Consider the following 15,405-nt stretch of genomic DNA (forward strand, 5'->3'; position numbering starts at 1 on the left):
TTGATACGCGCACCAACTTGGTCTGATACTAGCGATTCAGGAGTATCAGACCAGAGCGCACTAAAGTAATCCGCGAGCGTTTACATCGAGCGAACCAAGCGATTTGATACCGATATAGTATTTGGTACGCGTACCAAACGATCGGTGTAAACTAGCTCAACGTCTCGTGCGCTCGGATGTGGATTGGCTAGCGCTGGTTTCCCTAGCCAAGTTCCGCCGCGCGGCAACGTTACCGCGTCCAGTGGGCAGGAGCCATAATCCCAATCTCAATCCGTAGTCTGATACGGGCTTAACGAATTTGATTGGTCTATAAGCAAATGCACAAGAAAATGGACCAATCAATTTCGTTCGGACTATGAATACCGGCCTAGGTGTAGAACGGGCAATCAGTACGGGAATTCTGTAACTTGCAATCGATGATTTTCGGTATCGTTAACTAGCAGTGAACTCTATACATACTGGAATGAGTGATCTATAGTTCTGGCTGTAGCCGAGAGAGAGGTGCGTTGGGTGAATCCTTGTCTCCTTCTAGTACTACCTGATTGGATAATCGCATATAAATGACGCCCTTCTTCTCGTCATTTATGTGCGACTATCCAATCAGGTAGTACTAGAAGGAGACAAGGATTCACCCAAACGCACCTCTCTCTCGGCAACAGCCAGAACAATAGATCACTCATTCCAGTATGTATAGAGTTCACTGTTAACTAGCGACCGCCAATAGCGAGGACGATCTTCGAAAAAGACGCAGATTTTCATTGGTTGTTCCTATAGTTAACGTTATCGAAAAACCTCGATAGCAAGTTACAGAATTCCCGTGCAGGTTTCTCTCTGACCATACTACGGTCGGCATTGGGGATAGTACAAGTACCGGCAGTGCGAGGGCATTACATACGTGTGTGCGGGAAAAAGCCCGGGCGCGACCGATCTCACTGTCACGTTATCTCTCCGGCAGTATTATAGTATAGTCAAAGTGGTCAAAGTATAGTGCGACCGCGGTTTTGAATAAACGGTAGAGAGAGATTTCGACGCGCATCTCGTTAAATCGTTTTGCCCGAGTCAATTGCCGTCGCGCTCCCGGCTCGATTTCGCGTCCGCGCGTAAAGGAGGGATGGGACCGTGGTAATTTAGAAATCGCCGCGATCCGTCCATTAGTTTAAGGGCGATTTCCGCGAAATGTTGGACGAAATTGTTAAAATCGTACGCTATCGATTGAGAGTCTGATTGGTTAAGCCAGTGCTTTAATGCAAGTATGGCCGCCCTGCCGTCACCTACGCAGGTACACGGCGATTTTCACGATTTTACAAGGATACACCGTTTATTGTGCCTCGCGCGCGCCGTAGGAGCTTCCTCCCGCGTGCTCCCCTCGTCGCTCGCACCAAATTGTCGCGCTAGTCGCCGGACTTTCGCCTTCGACGAGGAACCCGTCGCTCCCGAGGGCGGTCCACCGTTCGCCTTCGATGGCGGTGCCTCGAGTATCGAGTGGTCTCGAGTCTCTCTCGACGTATAATGTCGGTGGACCTTCACCCGGGAGGAAGCGCCTTTCGCCGTTCCACGGATGCGCCATAGTCGAGTCACCATTAATCCCGTAGCGTCCCAGAGCGTTACGCGCGACGAGTCGTCTCTCGCCGCTCGCCGCTCGCCTATATCCAGCTTTATTTATATACGACTTTTGTCACCGCCCAAGACGAGATTACGTTACTCGTTGTTTATCGCACGCGTCCAACAACCAACACTAATATTAAGATGAAGAATACATTTGTATATGCGTTTCGTTCCATTTACAGGTGGCTGGAAGCCATACCGCGATATACGAAGCTTATTACAATCAGGTGTATATACATATACATGTCTATATATATACTTATATACTGTAGAGAGAACAGCTTTCCATGCACATTCCTCATATGTGCGTCCCCAACCAGCTTGGATACTCAGCCGTGTGCGTTTTTGCCTCTAGGTCGATCCAAACGGATATGGACGGATCGAGGCGATGGACGCTGCGAGATTTCTCAAAAAGTCCCAGCTGAGCGACGTCATTCTAAGTAAAATATGGGATATGTCGGACCCGCAGTCGCGGGGCTCCCTGGACAAGTCCGGCTTGTTCGTCGCGCTCAAGCTGTGCGCGTTAGCCCAGACAGGGAAGGACCTGAATATGTCTAATTTAAGTCTCGAGATGCCGCCGCCGAAAATGGTAAATTTAACATCGTGTTTTTATTCCAATCCATTTCAATTTGTTCCACCTACTACTTGTCTCTCCTCTTGTCAGGGCGACATCCCGATTATCCCGCAGAAGACCGTCGCCAATGCTCTGCCCGTTATAACGTCCGTCAGTAGCGGAGATTGGTCGATTAATCCGACGGAACGGGCGAAATACGATCAGCTCTTTGATAGCTTACAGCCGTCCAACGGCTATATATCTGGGAATAAGGTGAAAGGTGTTCTTATGGACAGCAAGCTTCCCCTGGATACTCTCGGCAAGATTTGGGACTTGGCGGACATGGACAAGGATGGTATGCTGGATAGACATGAATTTGTAGTTGTGAGTATACGCCAATTGTATAATCGTAATCTTTCCCCCTTTTTTTCGTATACACTCCGAACCTTTGCTGTACAAACTCTTGCTGTAGCTGTAGTCGAGGCAACGCTCACGTAATGACAGTGACTGTGTAATATCGTGTAAAGTACCGAAAGGTCTTTATGTTGGACGTTAAATATCACTCGTTTTCTCACGTGGAATTATACCGTCTTCCTTCTCTTTATCCGACTTTGATTACGCAGGCTATGCATCTTGTGTATAAAGCATTGGAAAAATATGCGATACCGAGTGTACTTCCACCAGAATTAATGCCACCTGGTAAAAGGAAAGACGTTATTGTCCCCAAGGCTAAATCTCCTACGCCAATGAGCATAGCGATTGCCGCTTCACCGTCACCGCAATCGCAACCGCAACCACAACCACCGCCTATCCCACCCTTACCCAATACTACGGCTGTAAAGAGCTTGACTGGGTTAGACGTTGTAAAGGTATCTTTTCAACTGTAATTTATTAACTCGGAACGCCTCTCCCCACTTATTGCGTTTCCCTAGCAATAGCATAGTAATTCTTTCACCTGTGTGTATTCTCAGACAAGCGTGCAGCAATGGGTAGTTTCGGCCGAAGATCAAATAGCTGCGGAAAAATTATTCTTACAAGCCGACCTGGACAGGGATGGATTTGTTTCTGGTGTAGAGATCAAGGACGTTTTCCTGCAAAGTGGACTTGCGCATCACGTCTTAGCCCACATATGGTAATGGCAGCGGCGCTTTTGTTATATTTACCACAACTTGTCAATATTAACGCAACATTAACGAAAGGAACATTTAATGAATTAGGAGTTTGTGTGACATTTGTCAAAGCGGCAAGCTGAATAAGGAGCAATTTGCCATTGCTATGTGGCTCATCAAGCAAAAACTCAATGGCATAGATCCGCCGGCAAGCTTGACTCCTGAAATGATACCGCCCTCCATACGGAAAGCGGGGGAAACTATAGTGGTAATATTTCTACTACTTGAGCGAGTTTATCATTCTCCGTTCCGAGTAAATTGTTATTTTACAAACTGTCGCTGACGAGCCGAACGATTCAACTTACACGTCAGCGTTTACGAACTTATCAATGCATCGTGTATCGCGTACGTCCCTTGAATGCCCTCCAAAACGTTATCAGAACTACGCTAATTATAACGGCGGCACCAATTAAGATAACATGGTGACTCAGCCTGAACTCCATCTCTCCAATCACATTCAGCTTTATTATTCCAGCAACTTCGTTATTCTGCCAACAGCTAGGTGGTAAAGAGAAATGAGTTTTTTTTTTTTTTTTCGTTGTTCCTCGTCGTATCCTTGTCCGCTGACCAAGTCCCTCGACTTACCTGTATGTATTAGCATCCTCAAACTTTAAAGGTTCAAATAGTATTTGCATCTGAGGATTAATACGAATTCTTCCATTCGATTGCAATTTAATGTGAGATGGTATTATCGCTTTGTCATCGATTCGCCAAACAATTGGAGTATCCGCGTTCAAATTTCTAAAATAAATTTTATTTCTCACATTTATCGTGATTAGCGAAACTCAATTGGAATTTGTGCCGTAAAGTTTACCCTGGACAAACGAGCTTCATCTTTTTATTGTGTTTTTCATAAATTACGCTACGTGCAATCGATGGCAGTGCTTCGGGTATTCCTTGAATCATGGAAAATATACCAGCGCTATTGTTTGCACTTTCCAGAACATTGCCCTTTTCATCGCGCACTTGGAATATAATATTTCTCTCACATGTTTTCTGTTGCAAGGAGAATAGATTCTTAATTAATTGTTCGATTCTCATTAAACTTTCTATCGTCACAGTCATATTAGATCGCGATTACATTCGAATGTTTCCCTTTTGATACGACTTCTCTCTTTACTACCATTTACATTTGATCGATGACGATAAGAAGTCAATTCTTACGGGAAACGTGGAACATTACATGCTTAAATTGAACTGTTTACTTGACAAGATACGATGCAATTGTGAATCAAATTTTTATACATCTTGCTTAGTGTGTACTGTCGAAAACCGTAACAAGTATATATATAGCATGCAGTGTTGGAGAAAAGTAGAGAGAGCAAGAGAGAGAGATTCACTATCATTTTCTCAATCTCAAATATCGTAACTTGATGTGCTGTAACGTGCGTACCTTGCAGTATCGACTCATTATTGCAGTTTTTCTCTCCTTAATACCGGGAATTTGTCGAACTTGTTCCGGAAGAAGTCTCGATTTGCACGGTAGTTTGTTTCTAAACAACATTAGTACCGTTCTCAATTGAATGCTCAAAGTTGTATTTGTCACGTCCACGTCTGCCTGCATCACGCCTCTGCGCGCACGATTCCGTTCACCGGCTTGAAATTTCATATAGGAATTCAATCGGAGCTTTAACGACTTTTACACTCACCTTTCTTTCTATACCTCGCTTCATACGTCGCGGCTTCGTATGCTGATTCGTTGTCGGTGTGCTTTCGTTAGCGAGATATCTGTGCTCTGACATTTCCAAGAGGGAGACGGTGCAGTAACCGTATCGCAGCTTTATCCCGACCGCGTCGCACGTGGAGCAGGGACTCCACGTTGTCCAAGCGGTGTGAACCCTCAGCTTGTACTCCGGCACATTTTCCACCATCACCGCGCTATCCGGTGGCTGTACATTTACCGTTTTCAAATCGCTGTCAATGTGCAAGTAGTAAACTGATCCTATGGTGTCTCCTACTTCACACCAATACGTTCCTGCTTGCTCCAACTCGGAGAGAGAATCATATTAATTTATTAATTATACTATACATTTATATGTATTTTTTATCGGTTAACATAATTGCGAAGATAACAAATGGGTCATCTTTTTTCAATAACATAAAAAAGAGAGCGTCATCGTCGCCTTTCCTGTGATTACGTATTGTATGTAATCTTTGAATTTATACCTTGACATTGTACATGGTGACATATCGGTTGTCTGGTGAATTAAGAATGCGATAGTCCGTGTTCCACAGTGTACTTTTAGCGCTATTACTTTCACCGCTGCTGTTGCTGCTACCGAAGTACCATTCTGTTAGAGAAGTCACGCGTATCTCCATCGGCGAGATGCAGATTCGGCATTCTAAGCTGTAAATTAATTTGTTCGAGCCTCATTGTAATTGTGACACATTTTTACGATTATATTGCTGTTATTTTGTCACTCGCACGTCACGGACGTTCCCTCGAGCGCTACGAGCGCGTTCGGATAGGTGATTCTGTCGTGCCTCGCGTCCGCATACGTCCTCTCCAAACACTTGTAATAATCCAGCCACTGTTGCTTGTGTACACGTCTTAGGGTCTTGTTAGCTCTCGGGTATTCAGATTCGTCGACATTCAGAAACATTTTGTCACCTTGTTTACAATCATTTAAATCTTTCTCATAATTACCGTCGTATACTTGCATTTGTATGTGCGCACATACACGCAATGTAATTATCTGTATATCTTGTCACCCACGTGTAATTGAAGCGCCTACCTACCGTGCTTGCCATTAGACAATGTATTAATCTGTTTTCGTAATTCATGCTTGTTTAACAAGTTCGGTTTTTGCGACAAAGCTAAGGCTAAGGGTATATTGTTCAAATAATAGATTAAGAGTGGAACTACACGTACCCTTATTATCATTGTGTATAGTCGCTGCGTGAAGTATTCGCAATGTATGAAACGAAATGCCAATCTAATATCGGTTCACTTTTTTTTTTCTCCATACACATTTGCATGGTAATATAAAGATCTGTGCAGATGAATGTAAATGAATACATTGTTTACACAAAGTCGAACGCGAGCCGTCACAGCTATTTGTCGAAGGATGTTAACGAAACGCTCGTGGATTTGTAAAGCTCCACGAGCGAAATTGTTGCGACGAAAAGGAAATTTAGAAATGAAAGATACACAGGACAGTTAAATCAAATGGCATACTTTTTTTTGGCGTTATATAAATTATACAGGGTGAGGGAAAAGTGTGAAAACCCCTAAATTTTTCGAAAACTGCATTTTAGAAACAAATGTTTGAGACAAAAGTTGGATGAGATAAAAGACGTAAGATGGTGTCATTAATTTGACCTTGAATAGTTGCTTGAAGGTCACATTAGAGCTGCACTTATTGATAACACTTTGTTCTCTATACGAAGATTGTAATTTAAATTGATGTAGAGTTAATTGAAATTACAGTTTGCGCCTTCTTTCCTTTCTAACACAAGTCAATTTTACCTACACATACGAGTATATGTACCTGTTTATACGATAGGAAATATTGCAGCGACATCGAACATACATTAACATTTCGTTTATACTACAGGAAAACAATAACATATCAGGCTACTCAAATCCAGAGTTGGATATGATAAGTAAAGACATAGCGGAACTTGTGCGTGAAAGACAAAGCATGGAGCAGGATATAGCGCAAAAGGAAGCCGACATTAAGATAAAAAACGGGGAGATTAAGAGTCTTCAGAGCGAATTGGATACGCTTGCGGCTACCCTGAAGCAACTTGGAAATCAGAAGGGTGAGGCGCAGAAGAGGTTGAACGATTTGAAAGCGCAGGTAAACGGAAATTGGGTAATGTATCGGCTTGCTTACTGAATGTCCGCGCACTGCTTTTTAGATACAACTACACGCGGTACGCATATACATACAGTTGCCGCATGTACATTGCTCTCAAGTCGCGTAAGATGAGGCCAATTTTTTAACTAATCGATAAATACCGTAAAGAATTATTTGACGCCAGTACACGATTAACCAATGTAGAAAAATTGCTAAACGGCACTAACTGGCAAACTCTAATTAAAGAAATATTGCGAAAGATATTACCTCAGCCAGGGTTTGTGCGTCGTTTAGCAATTCTTCTACATTGGTTAGTCGGTAAATATTCAAATAAATGCAATCAGGTGCGATATATAGTACGTAAAAAATACGTACGAACCATTGCACTTGGAGTATATCGATGCATTTACGTTTCGTTTTGTACGAATAATAGAGAGCACGAATGCAACAGCAATACAAGACAACTGACATCAATTACTATCATACTACATTTTCCTATTGTTTTTTTTAATCATTATTTATTCGTAAATGTCCCGAATCCATCGTATGCTCGTTCACTTTGCATACGTATATTTCTGATGTCACCCGCGTCGTTGTTTATCAGGCGGTAAATTAAAGAAGACAAAAGTAAGGAAGAGGAACGAGAGAAAAGGCGAGGAAAATGGATAAAAATTTAATTCACCGTTTAATTATTGTTAATTATTCAATTGTGCGTTTAATTATCTAGTTCAATTATTTAGTTTGTATTTGTGTTTGTTTTTCTTTATGATTTTGTTTTATTATGTTTGGCTTGTAGAAGACTGAAGTAGATAGAGATTTGAGTGAGGTCGAAGAGAAGATTCAGAGGGAACTGAAGAAGGTACATAAAAAGATGACAGTGCCGCTTAAAGTGGATCTTGTCGTTATCTTTGCGCATTAAAGTGTCATTCGGTATCTGTCGCGGTTACTAAGAATGAAGTCTCGGGTAAATTTTTTCCTTTTCTTTTTTTCCCCCTTTACGTAACTACGTAGTTTGTTACGTTCCTACGACGCGTATACGTGTTGCGTGTGTGCGCTCGCGCGTTTGTGTATGTATGTATATCGCTAAAATTGTCTGTCTCTGATAAATAGATGATAAATACATGTCTTTTGAAGGAAGTTTCGTACTAATTGTAATAAGGTAAAAATATAGCATACGCAATCTCTGTTACAAGCATATCATTCAACTCTACTTTCGCACAAGACGCGATAAGGCTAATGCATTATTAGTGCTTTTCTGGCATGCACGGTACACACACCTTTCGTTACACTCTTTTCTGTGATATACAAAGTAGCGAAATTAAACTGTTATCGAGCAAATAAAATTAAGTCGCGTATCTTTTCACTTGTTTTGATCTGTATCGACTATCAATTGTACAAACGTAAACAGCAGCTGCATACAAGCATACCGACTAATAACATGTGCGGGTTTTTCTATTATTTTCACTTGAAGTCTACTCGGGTGAGCGGGAGGGGGGGGGGGACACAAGCAAGTGGAATTCTTTACGAGTCAATTTCATTTCCTCAAGGTCGACAAGCTCCGTCAGCAAGCTGAGGAACAAGAATCGGTGCTGCGAGGTCAGGAAGATGAGCTAAACTCGAAGAGGCAGGAGCTCGAAGGACTGCGACAGGAGGAGCAGCAATTGGAGCAGCAGCAGAATAAAAACAGGGACCAACTGAACGAGCTGACGAAAAAGTTGCAAGATACTCAATTAGAGATCTGTCAAGCAAAGGCGAAGATCACTCATTTGCAGGAACAGCAACGTCAGATGAGCGATGCCATTGCGCTTTACGATTCTGCGCTCGCCGCGGGTGACGTCAATCTTGTACCTGATACTAGTCTACAATTTATACCTGAGATTGAAGATATAGAGTGCGTAGTTTCGTTTGTCTAATTGTCTAAGACGATCTTTCTTATTGGAATCGTAATGACATTTCTGTATGCACGTGTGGAAAAACATTAGGTACGAAATGGCAACTGAGAATACGGGCAAGACGAATGAAATGGAAGCAGATGTAACCGGGACGTTAAACGGATTTGGAGACCAAGATCCTTTTGCATCGAATCAAGCCAAAGAAGCATTTAACACACCGATGTCCGATCCGTTCGGAAACGCGTTTTCCGCGCAGCAATCTAACGTAAGTTCTTTTTACGTTTTGTCTCTCGCGTTACTCTTTCGTCACTTCGCATATGCGTATCTACGTGATCTACTCCACGATGTGTATAGAATAGACGCAGCGACAAAAAGGAGAACAAGGTCCCGAAGGACAAAGAGTAGAAAATGCCAGACTGTGGTTTGGCTATAGCGATGTAATATTTATTTATTATGAGCAATGTTTGCATTTTTCATTCTGTTGTGAGCACTAGTGATCATTAACAAACGAGTCTCATCCCATAGAGCGGTTTTGCGGCAGATCCTTTTACCGCGTTCGATAATAGCAACGTAGCGGCAAAGCAAGATCCTTTCGACCCGTTTGGTAGCGGGAAACGAGCTGAGAATAAAGCTGCGCCCGCAGCTACATCGGTATGTAAATCGGTTTTACTTGTTTGCAAACTGCAAACGTCTCATCCGAAATCTCCGTATTTCCAACGCCGCTTGTGTGCGAATCAGAGATATAGAATTTCATCCTGTAACGGAACGTTGCTGAAATAAAGTGCTAATAGAAACGATGGCTTTCTGTTAAGGATACGAAGGATCCGTTTGGAGAGGATCCATTTGCCAATCTTCACGCACCTCCACGTCCGGAGAGCCCCAGTCCTGCTCTTCCACCGAAGAAAGCGAAGCAACCACCGCCGCGTCCGGCTCCGCCACGGCCGAGTCAAGGTCCTGCCGGCCCAATGAGAGCGGCGCCCGCACCTCCAACGCCTTCACCTACTCCAGACCCATTTGCGAACGCAAATTCAGATCCATTTAGCGCTCAGCAGACAACACTCGATAACAATAATAGTTTTGCATCTTCCGGATTCGCCGACTTTGCCAATTTTGATTCCAAGGTGCGTATTTTATGTTATTTTATTTCCAGTAGTATCTTCTGACTGTTTTCTACTTTTGTTTTCCCCTTTTCTGCTACTTCCCCTCAATGGCGCATCATCCTCGAATAATCTTGGCAACCTTTTCTGTTTATAATGTTATCGTAATTGTTCAGTACCTTACATTAGGTATCTTACATGTGATGTGTGATTGATGGATTATGTCGGGAGATAAATATGAAAAAAGAACCTGCCTTACGACGTTCATACACATAGAATTATAGAGTGACGCAGGATGAGGAAAATAAAATATAGAGAATATCCGATTTTATTTTCCTCCAGCGAATTTACTCGAAAACTGAGCCCCTTTGTCTGCAAAGGTACAGTAGCAAAAATTCCAAACTCTTTCAATTGGCGCGATATATTCGGACCTTCCACAAAATATTTTACCACAGTTGCTAGAGAACGTACTATAAATGAGTTTAATCTTTCCATGACCACTGGAGTCCACTTACACATCTTTTGTCTATCTGCAGTTTCTTGGCATGTCCCACTTACGTGTAGCACGTGCTACCGTCTGCCAGGCACATGTGTAACTGTTCCAACACTAAAGAAACGTTTACTGTTGCACCAAGTCACGGTGTTTACGAGTTGTAGAAAATAGACGTCAAAAAATCAAATGGTTCCGCATGCATTCGATTATCAAAAAGACATTGTATTAATAAAGTGCTAAAGTAAAAATATGGTCGTGAAAGAATGTTAAACACGATGTGGTACTTGATCTCAAGATAGAATTTTATCTCAAACGAATCAAATCTATTCTCTCCACACTCGTCAAACTTGACACTAATAAATTACTTTTTTGGGGGTTGTACATAATCCTCACTATATGTGATTTAATTTATTGCGTGTATTTTGTTTTGTATTTAGGTATAGAAGCTGTACAATTTTGTTAGTTTTCCCCACTGTTGAGCTGTCTTGTGGAGCGTACCGTCTGCAAAACTAATTGGTTTATTATTTTTCTTTTTAGGACATTTCACGTTTATTTGTCGCATGAATACATTTGATTGTGATTTTTAGTTTTTCTCTTTTTCGGCGACGCGTGCGTTCGAGCCGCGTCCATCAGTGTATGGCGGATAACGACGAGGTTTTTCTCGTCTGGCAATAGTTTGTTCAGCTCGAGACACGGCTCGAACGGATCGCAGCAAATGATATTACAGCACCCTCGATAGCTTTGTGACGTAGTGAGAGCCCTATCCAGCCGGCAGCCGCGGAGGTCAACGGTGTCCGCGTCATTTTCTCTTGTACCTTTTCAGTAAAACGAAATTGACCAGTGACAAAAACCTGCTTCAGCCAGAACCGACGGCTAATCGAACGGCCCCAGCAAGAGCGACGAGTAAAACCCACGTAGCGGTGGCGCAGCAACCGAAGCTGTCGGACTTTACGGAGGATCCGTTTCGAGACTATCGTTACGAAGACCCTTTCAACATAACGGACCCGTTCGCCGACGAGACGGAGGACTTGAACGCCAACAAGAGCAGCAGGGGGACGACGGATCCTTTCGGCTTCGAGACGCGAGCCGCGTTCTCGAGTAAAGGCAATCTGGGCACTTCGGCTAAAGACAATTTCGACAACGATTTCTCAAACACCTTCCCGCTCGCTAAAGCGAAAGCCGAGAGGGACGGCACGAGCAGCGCGAGCAAGTTCGACGTCGACTTTGGAAAGGCCTTTTCCGCCGAGAACAAAGCGAACGTTCGAGACATCGAGGCCGAGTTTTCCCAAGCGTTCGCCAACGTCAAGGCGTCGAAAACGATCAATCTCGACGAAGCGTTCTCGGCCAAGGACAACGCTAAGGCCGCGGCGAGGCACGAATCCAGTGTCTGTTACAACGATGAAAAACTCTCCGACAGCTTCGGCAAGATGTGGAACGGTAATAACATAACGAACTTGTCGGAGGACGAGCAACTGGCGTGGGCAGAAAAGCAGAGTATAAAGGCGGAGGAGGAGAGGCTCAGGCGTAAGGAAAAGGAGGACGCCGAGCTGGCTCTCGCTCTCGAGCTGAGTAAACGGGGAAAATCGGGAAACGTTTAAACGTTTAAAACCTACCCTACCCTATCCTACCTTAAGGTTAAAGGATAACGCTACTTCCTTTCGTTGATTGTCACGCCGTTAATCACGAACCCGTCAAATTGCATGAGACAGTCTCATAATAATGACATTGTGCAAGCTTGTATTGTTACGCATTATTAGCATCACGTGTAGAAGCGAGATGTAGTCACAGGTTTATCAGATTGACAATAACGTCGAGTGTACACAGATATTAAGAGTACCCTAAAAGAAAGGGAGAGATTATTACGGATGTTATTACAGAGATGATTATGGTCATTCGATATATTTGAGCGCGTTAAGAATTTCATATATCTGTGTTTTCAAACGGTCGAGCTATAATATTTGCGAGAATCGACGAGAATTGTCGACAATTGGCGAGAATTGAGGAGACGAGAATTACCTTATTCTTTCTTTTCTGTTACTTTTGTGTCGCCTGTACTCTTCTTTTTTTTCTCTCTCTCTCGCGAACCCACTATTCGTGAACGCTATTCGATCTAAGAGCGTTACGCGGCTATTCTGAAAATGAGTTACAACTAATAAATATACTTGAATGATAATAAAAATAATATGTGAAAAGTTCATGTTGTAAAAGAGTTATTCGATCAAAGCACGGTAACAGTATCATTAAACGCATCGTTATCAATATGTAAACGCCTATATAGTAATCGAATATTACGAGATTTCAACGATACTTGTCGCTGATTGCTCAGCAGCGTATGAGATCTAAGTCACTTGACGCCAGCCTTCAACGTAAACTTGATATGTATGTGTGCGTGTGTGTATATGTGTGAGAGCGAGCGTGCGTGCGTGTGTGTATGGGTGTGAGAGAGAAAGGAGCAAAGTATTGAAATAATTTCCGCGACAATGCCGTCTGATTCAGTTTTAGAACGTTCCAAAGAATGTAGTGTCTCAAGGGCGGGCGTGTCTCTGCGCTTGGCGAAAACGAGTTCTCTCATATCTGTACCCGACGAATAAGGACTCGAGGACCAAACGCAAAGGATCACGTCCGTCTCGTCGCTACATTGTAATATCGTATAATTTCGACAACGACGTTACGCATGTATCTCATACGATGTATATATATTAATATTACGAGAGATATGTCAAGTCACGATAATTCTCATTGCGTAAGTTTTTATTGTAATTGTTTAGTTGTAAGTTTAGTACACATATGTATATTGTATGGTCTATACAACGCATCGTCAGTAATCTCAGTGCAAAGGCACATGTGTCTCTATTCAGTTTCGACACGCGTCTATTATGTAATTTTCATTTCATCCCGCCTTTAGACGTTTAACGTGTATGTATGTAACGTGTACGCGAGTATATGTACGTACTGTAGGTACGCGTTGAGAAAATTCCACTAAAATAAATGTACGATACTTTCAAATATATCTATCGCTTAAATTGGTTTTTGCGCGCGACTCGTCTCGCTTTGACCGATAGAGTTCGAGCGGCAGTCGAGAGAGTTTTCGGTCATCTCTAACGTTCTGGGTATCTGTCTCTCGTACGTTTTATTCAGTCAGCATCACGACGGGCGGGTCTTTGTCGCGCCGACAAAAAGTTCGGTCTAAATAAGAATTCAGTTGTCCATACGTGCCGGACAAGATGATATAAACGATATGATATATCCTTATAATATAATGTGTAAACGTATAATATATAATTGCACGACTTTCCCTTATCCGTTTAGATTGAAAGCTTGCGAACGACTCGCGCAAGTATACGTCACATATCGTAAGAGTACGCAGATAACACATGTAACAAATGCAAAAGTAGAAAGCAGATCCGTCGATTTGTTTTTAACAAAGTGTGCGACAGGCCGTGTAATACTCGATTCTTGAACGATTCGTTGTGTCTCGTCGAATATGGTGAATTGGTCGTATTAGGACAGGAGGGTGCATCGATTCTTACAGTCAGAAAGACCAAAATATCAAGTTTTATTTTATTCTCTTTCGAAAAAATATATTTCCTTCTGCACGTTTGAGAGTGTCATTTTTGGATCGTTTTGTGTGCGTGCGTGCGTGCGTGCATGGGTGTGTGCCTGTGTAAATGTCTAAAGAGAAAGAGGTTGAACATATAGTCCTCTTGTGGTCAAAACAGCTGGAAGCGACGAAGTTTTCCAATTGTATGATTATTAAACTCTATTATTCATCCTTCGACTATTCTTTCGCGATATTATTCGGACGTCTATACAAGCTATATCCAAAAGAAAGAAAACTATACGTTCTACATTCTACAAGTATGCATGTATTGTAGATCAAGGTACACCCTGCAATTATAAAATGTTAAGAATGTCTAAGTATCAGTAGAAGGATCCGTAGAAAAGGTCCGTTCAATGATGAAGATGTCAATGAAACCAACTTGGAATGTAATAATCTTTTTTTTATTTTTTTACTCCTGAATAATCTTCCATTTTTCTTATTAGTGCAGTCATATATTCTTTACTATACTACTTGTTAATCAGTATTGGTGCATACGTGTTTATTATCGTCATATTCGTCTGGTATTCTTTGTACGAAACTTTGTAAATGAATATTATTAATTTACAAAGTTTCATGCCAATAATTTCGTCTTACATTTACAAATTTTAACTTTGTATCACCGACCAATGCCGTATTTAAATGTCTACATTCTGGACGAACTTTGATTACCAATAGGGTCGGATTTCGTGCTGACGCTCGACGCTGGATTCGAGCGTCAAGTCTGGTCACGTGACTACACTTGACGCTCGATCTATGGAGGAGCAAATAGCGTCAAATAGCCAGCGTCCATGCTTGTTTGAGCGTCCGGAATCAATAGATAACGAAACCTACCAACTGGATTGACTGAAATGAGCGTCGAGCGTCGAAGCTAAACACAGTTTAGCTTTTCTTACTCTACGCGGGAATTCAAAAATCTATCACGTGACCAGGTTTGACGCCGAATCCAGCGTCGTGCGTCAGCATTTAAATCTGACCTACACGCGCGCAAGCGCAGCGAACTGATGGCGCAACGTTTGAAAAGCGTACGCCTCTCTATACTTTTACACATGCCATGGTTCTCCGGTAAAATCTATACCAGAGAGAAGCCTGAGAGATGTCACGGCCCCGTTTTTCGTGATACGCGAATGCGATACGCCCTCTGTGGACATTGAAAACGTGGACATTGAACTACGTAGCCAATTTGCACATTTTG

General features: G+C 42.5%; 2 protein-coding genes across 7 annotated transcripts; one reads left to right on the top strand and one right to left on the bottom strand.

Moving 5' to 3' along the window:
• The first annotated feature begins 858 nt into the window (after window positions 1-858).
• On the top strand, window positions 859-14,393 carry LOC105565781 (epidermal growth factor receptor substrate 15-like 1). Of its 6 annotated transcripts, none has more exons than XM_012019250.1 (14): window positions 859-1,279; window positions 1,788-1,832; window positions 1,961-2,194; window positions 2,270-2,542; window positions 2,782-3,027; window positions 3,130-3,290; window positions 3,376-3,535; window positions 6,885-7,130; window positions 7,927-7,989; window positions 8,678-9,021; window positions 9,113-9,287; window positions 9,548-9,673; window positions 9,835-10,143; window positions 11,473-14,393. In XM_012019250.1, the coding sequence occupies exons 1-14, from the start codon at window positions 1,253-1,255 to the stop codon at window positions 12,208-12,210; spliced, it is 3,147 nt and encodes a 1,048-aa protein (XP_011874640.1). In that variant the 5' UTR covers window positions 859-1,252; the 3' UTR covers window positions 12,211-14,393. The 6 variants fall into 6 exon arrangements, with proteins under 6 accessions (XP_011874640.1, XP_011874639.1, XP_011874644.1 ...); XM_012019249.1 differs by lacking the exon at window positions 859-1,279 and adding an exon at window positions 1,308-1,588; XM_012019254.1 differs by lacking the exon at window positions 859-1,279 and adding an exon at window positions 1,308-1,588 and having other exon boundaries at window positions 11,477-11,615.
• Window positions 3,550-6,873, bottom strand: LOC105565780. The gene is made up of 8 exons (XM_012019248.1): window positions 6,067-6,873; window positions 5,755-5,938; window positions 5,494-5,674; window positions 4,991-5,315; window positions 4,721-4,923; window positions 4,142-4,323; window positions 3,913-4,068; window positions 3,550-3,825 (listed from the first exon to the last, which is right to left on the bottom strand). Exons 1-8 carry the CDS (start codon window positions 6,209-6,211, stop codon window positions 3,654-3,656), a joined length of 1,548 nt encoding a protein of 515 aa, XP_011874638.1. The 5' UTR covers window positions 6,212-6,873; the 3' UTR covers window positions 3,550-3,653.
• Window positions 14,394-15,405: the final 1,012 nt, after the last annotated feature.

This window comes from Vollenhovia emeryi, unplaced genomic scaffold, assembly GCF_000949405.1.
Source record: "Vollenhovia emeryi isolate VEMERY1.0 unplaced genomic scaffold, V.emery_V1.0 DF939149.1, whole genome shotgun sequence".
Taxonomy (NCBI): Eukaryota; Metazoa; Arthropoda; class Insecta; order Hymenoptera; family Formicidae; genus Vollenhovia; species Vollenhovia emeryi.

What these genes read in the sequence shown, in the direction of transcription:
- LOC105565781 (XM_012019249.1), top strand. Translation starts at nt 1,559, where the DNA reads ATGCGCCATAGTCGAGTCACCATTAATCCC. An exon ending in TTTCCGCGCAGCAATCTAAC is followed by an intron (nt 9,288 to 9,547) that starts GTAAGTTCTTTT and finishes CTCATCCCATAG; the next exon opens with AGCGGTTTTGCGGCAGATCC. An exon ending in CTGCGCCCGCAGCTACATCG is followed by an intron (nt 9,674 to 9,834) that starts GTATGTAAATCG and finishes CTTTCTGTTAAG; the next exon opens with GATACGAAGGATCCGTTTGG.
- LOC105565780 (XM_012019248.1), bottom strand. Translation starts at nt 6,211, where the DNA reads ATGATAATAAGGGTACGTGTAGTTCCACTCTTAATCTATTATTTGAAC. An exon ending in ATTGTCTAATGGCAAGCACG is followed by an intron (nt 5,939 to 6,066) that starts GTAGGTAGGCGC and finishes ATTGTAAACAAG; the next exon opens with GTGACAAAATGTTTCTGAAT. An exon ending in GAGGATGCTAATACATACAG is followed by an intron (nt 3,826 to 3,912) that starts GTAAGTCGAGGG and finishes TTTACCACCTAG; the next exon opens with CTGTTGGCAGAATAACGAAG.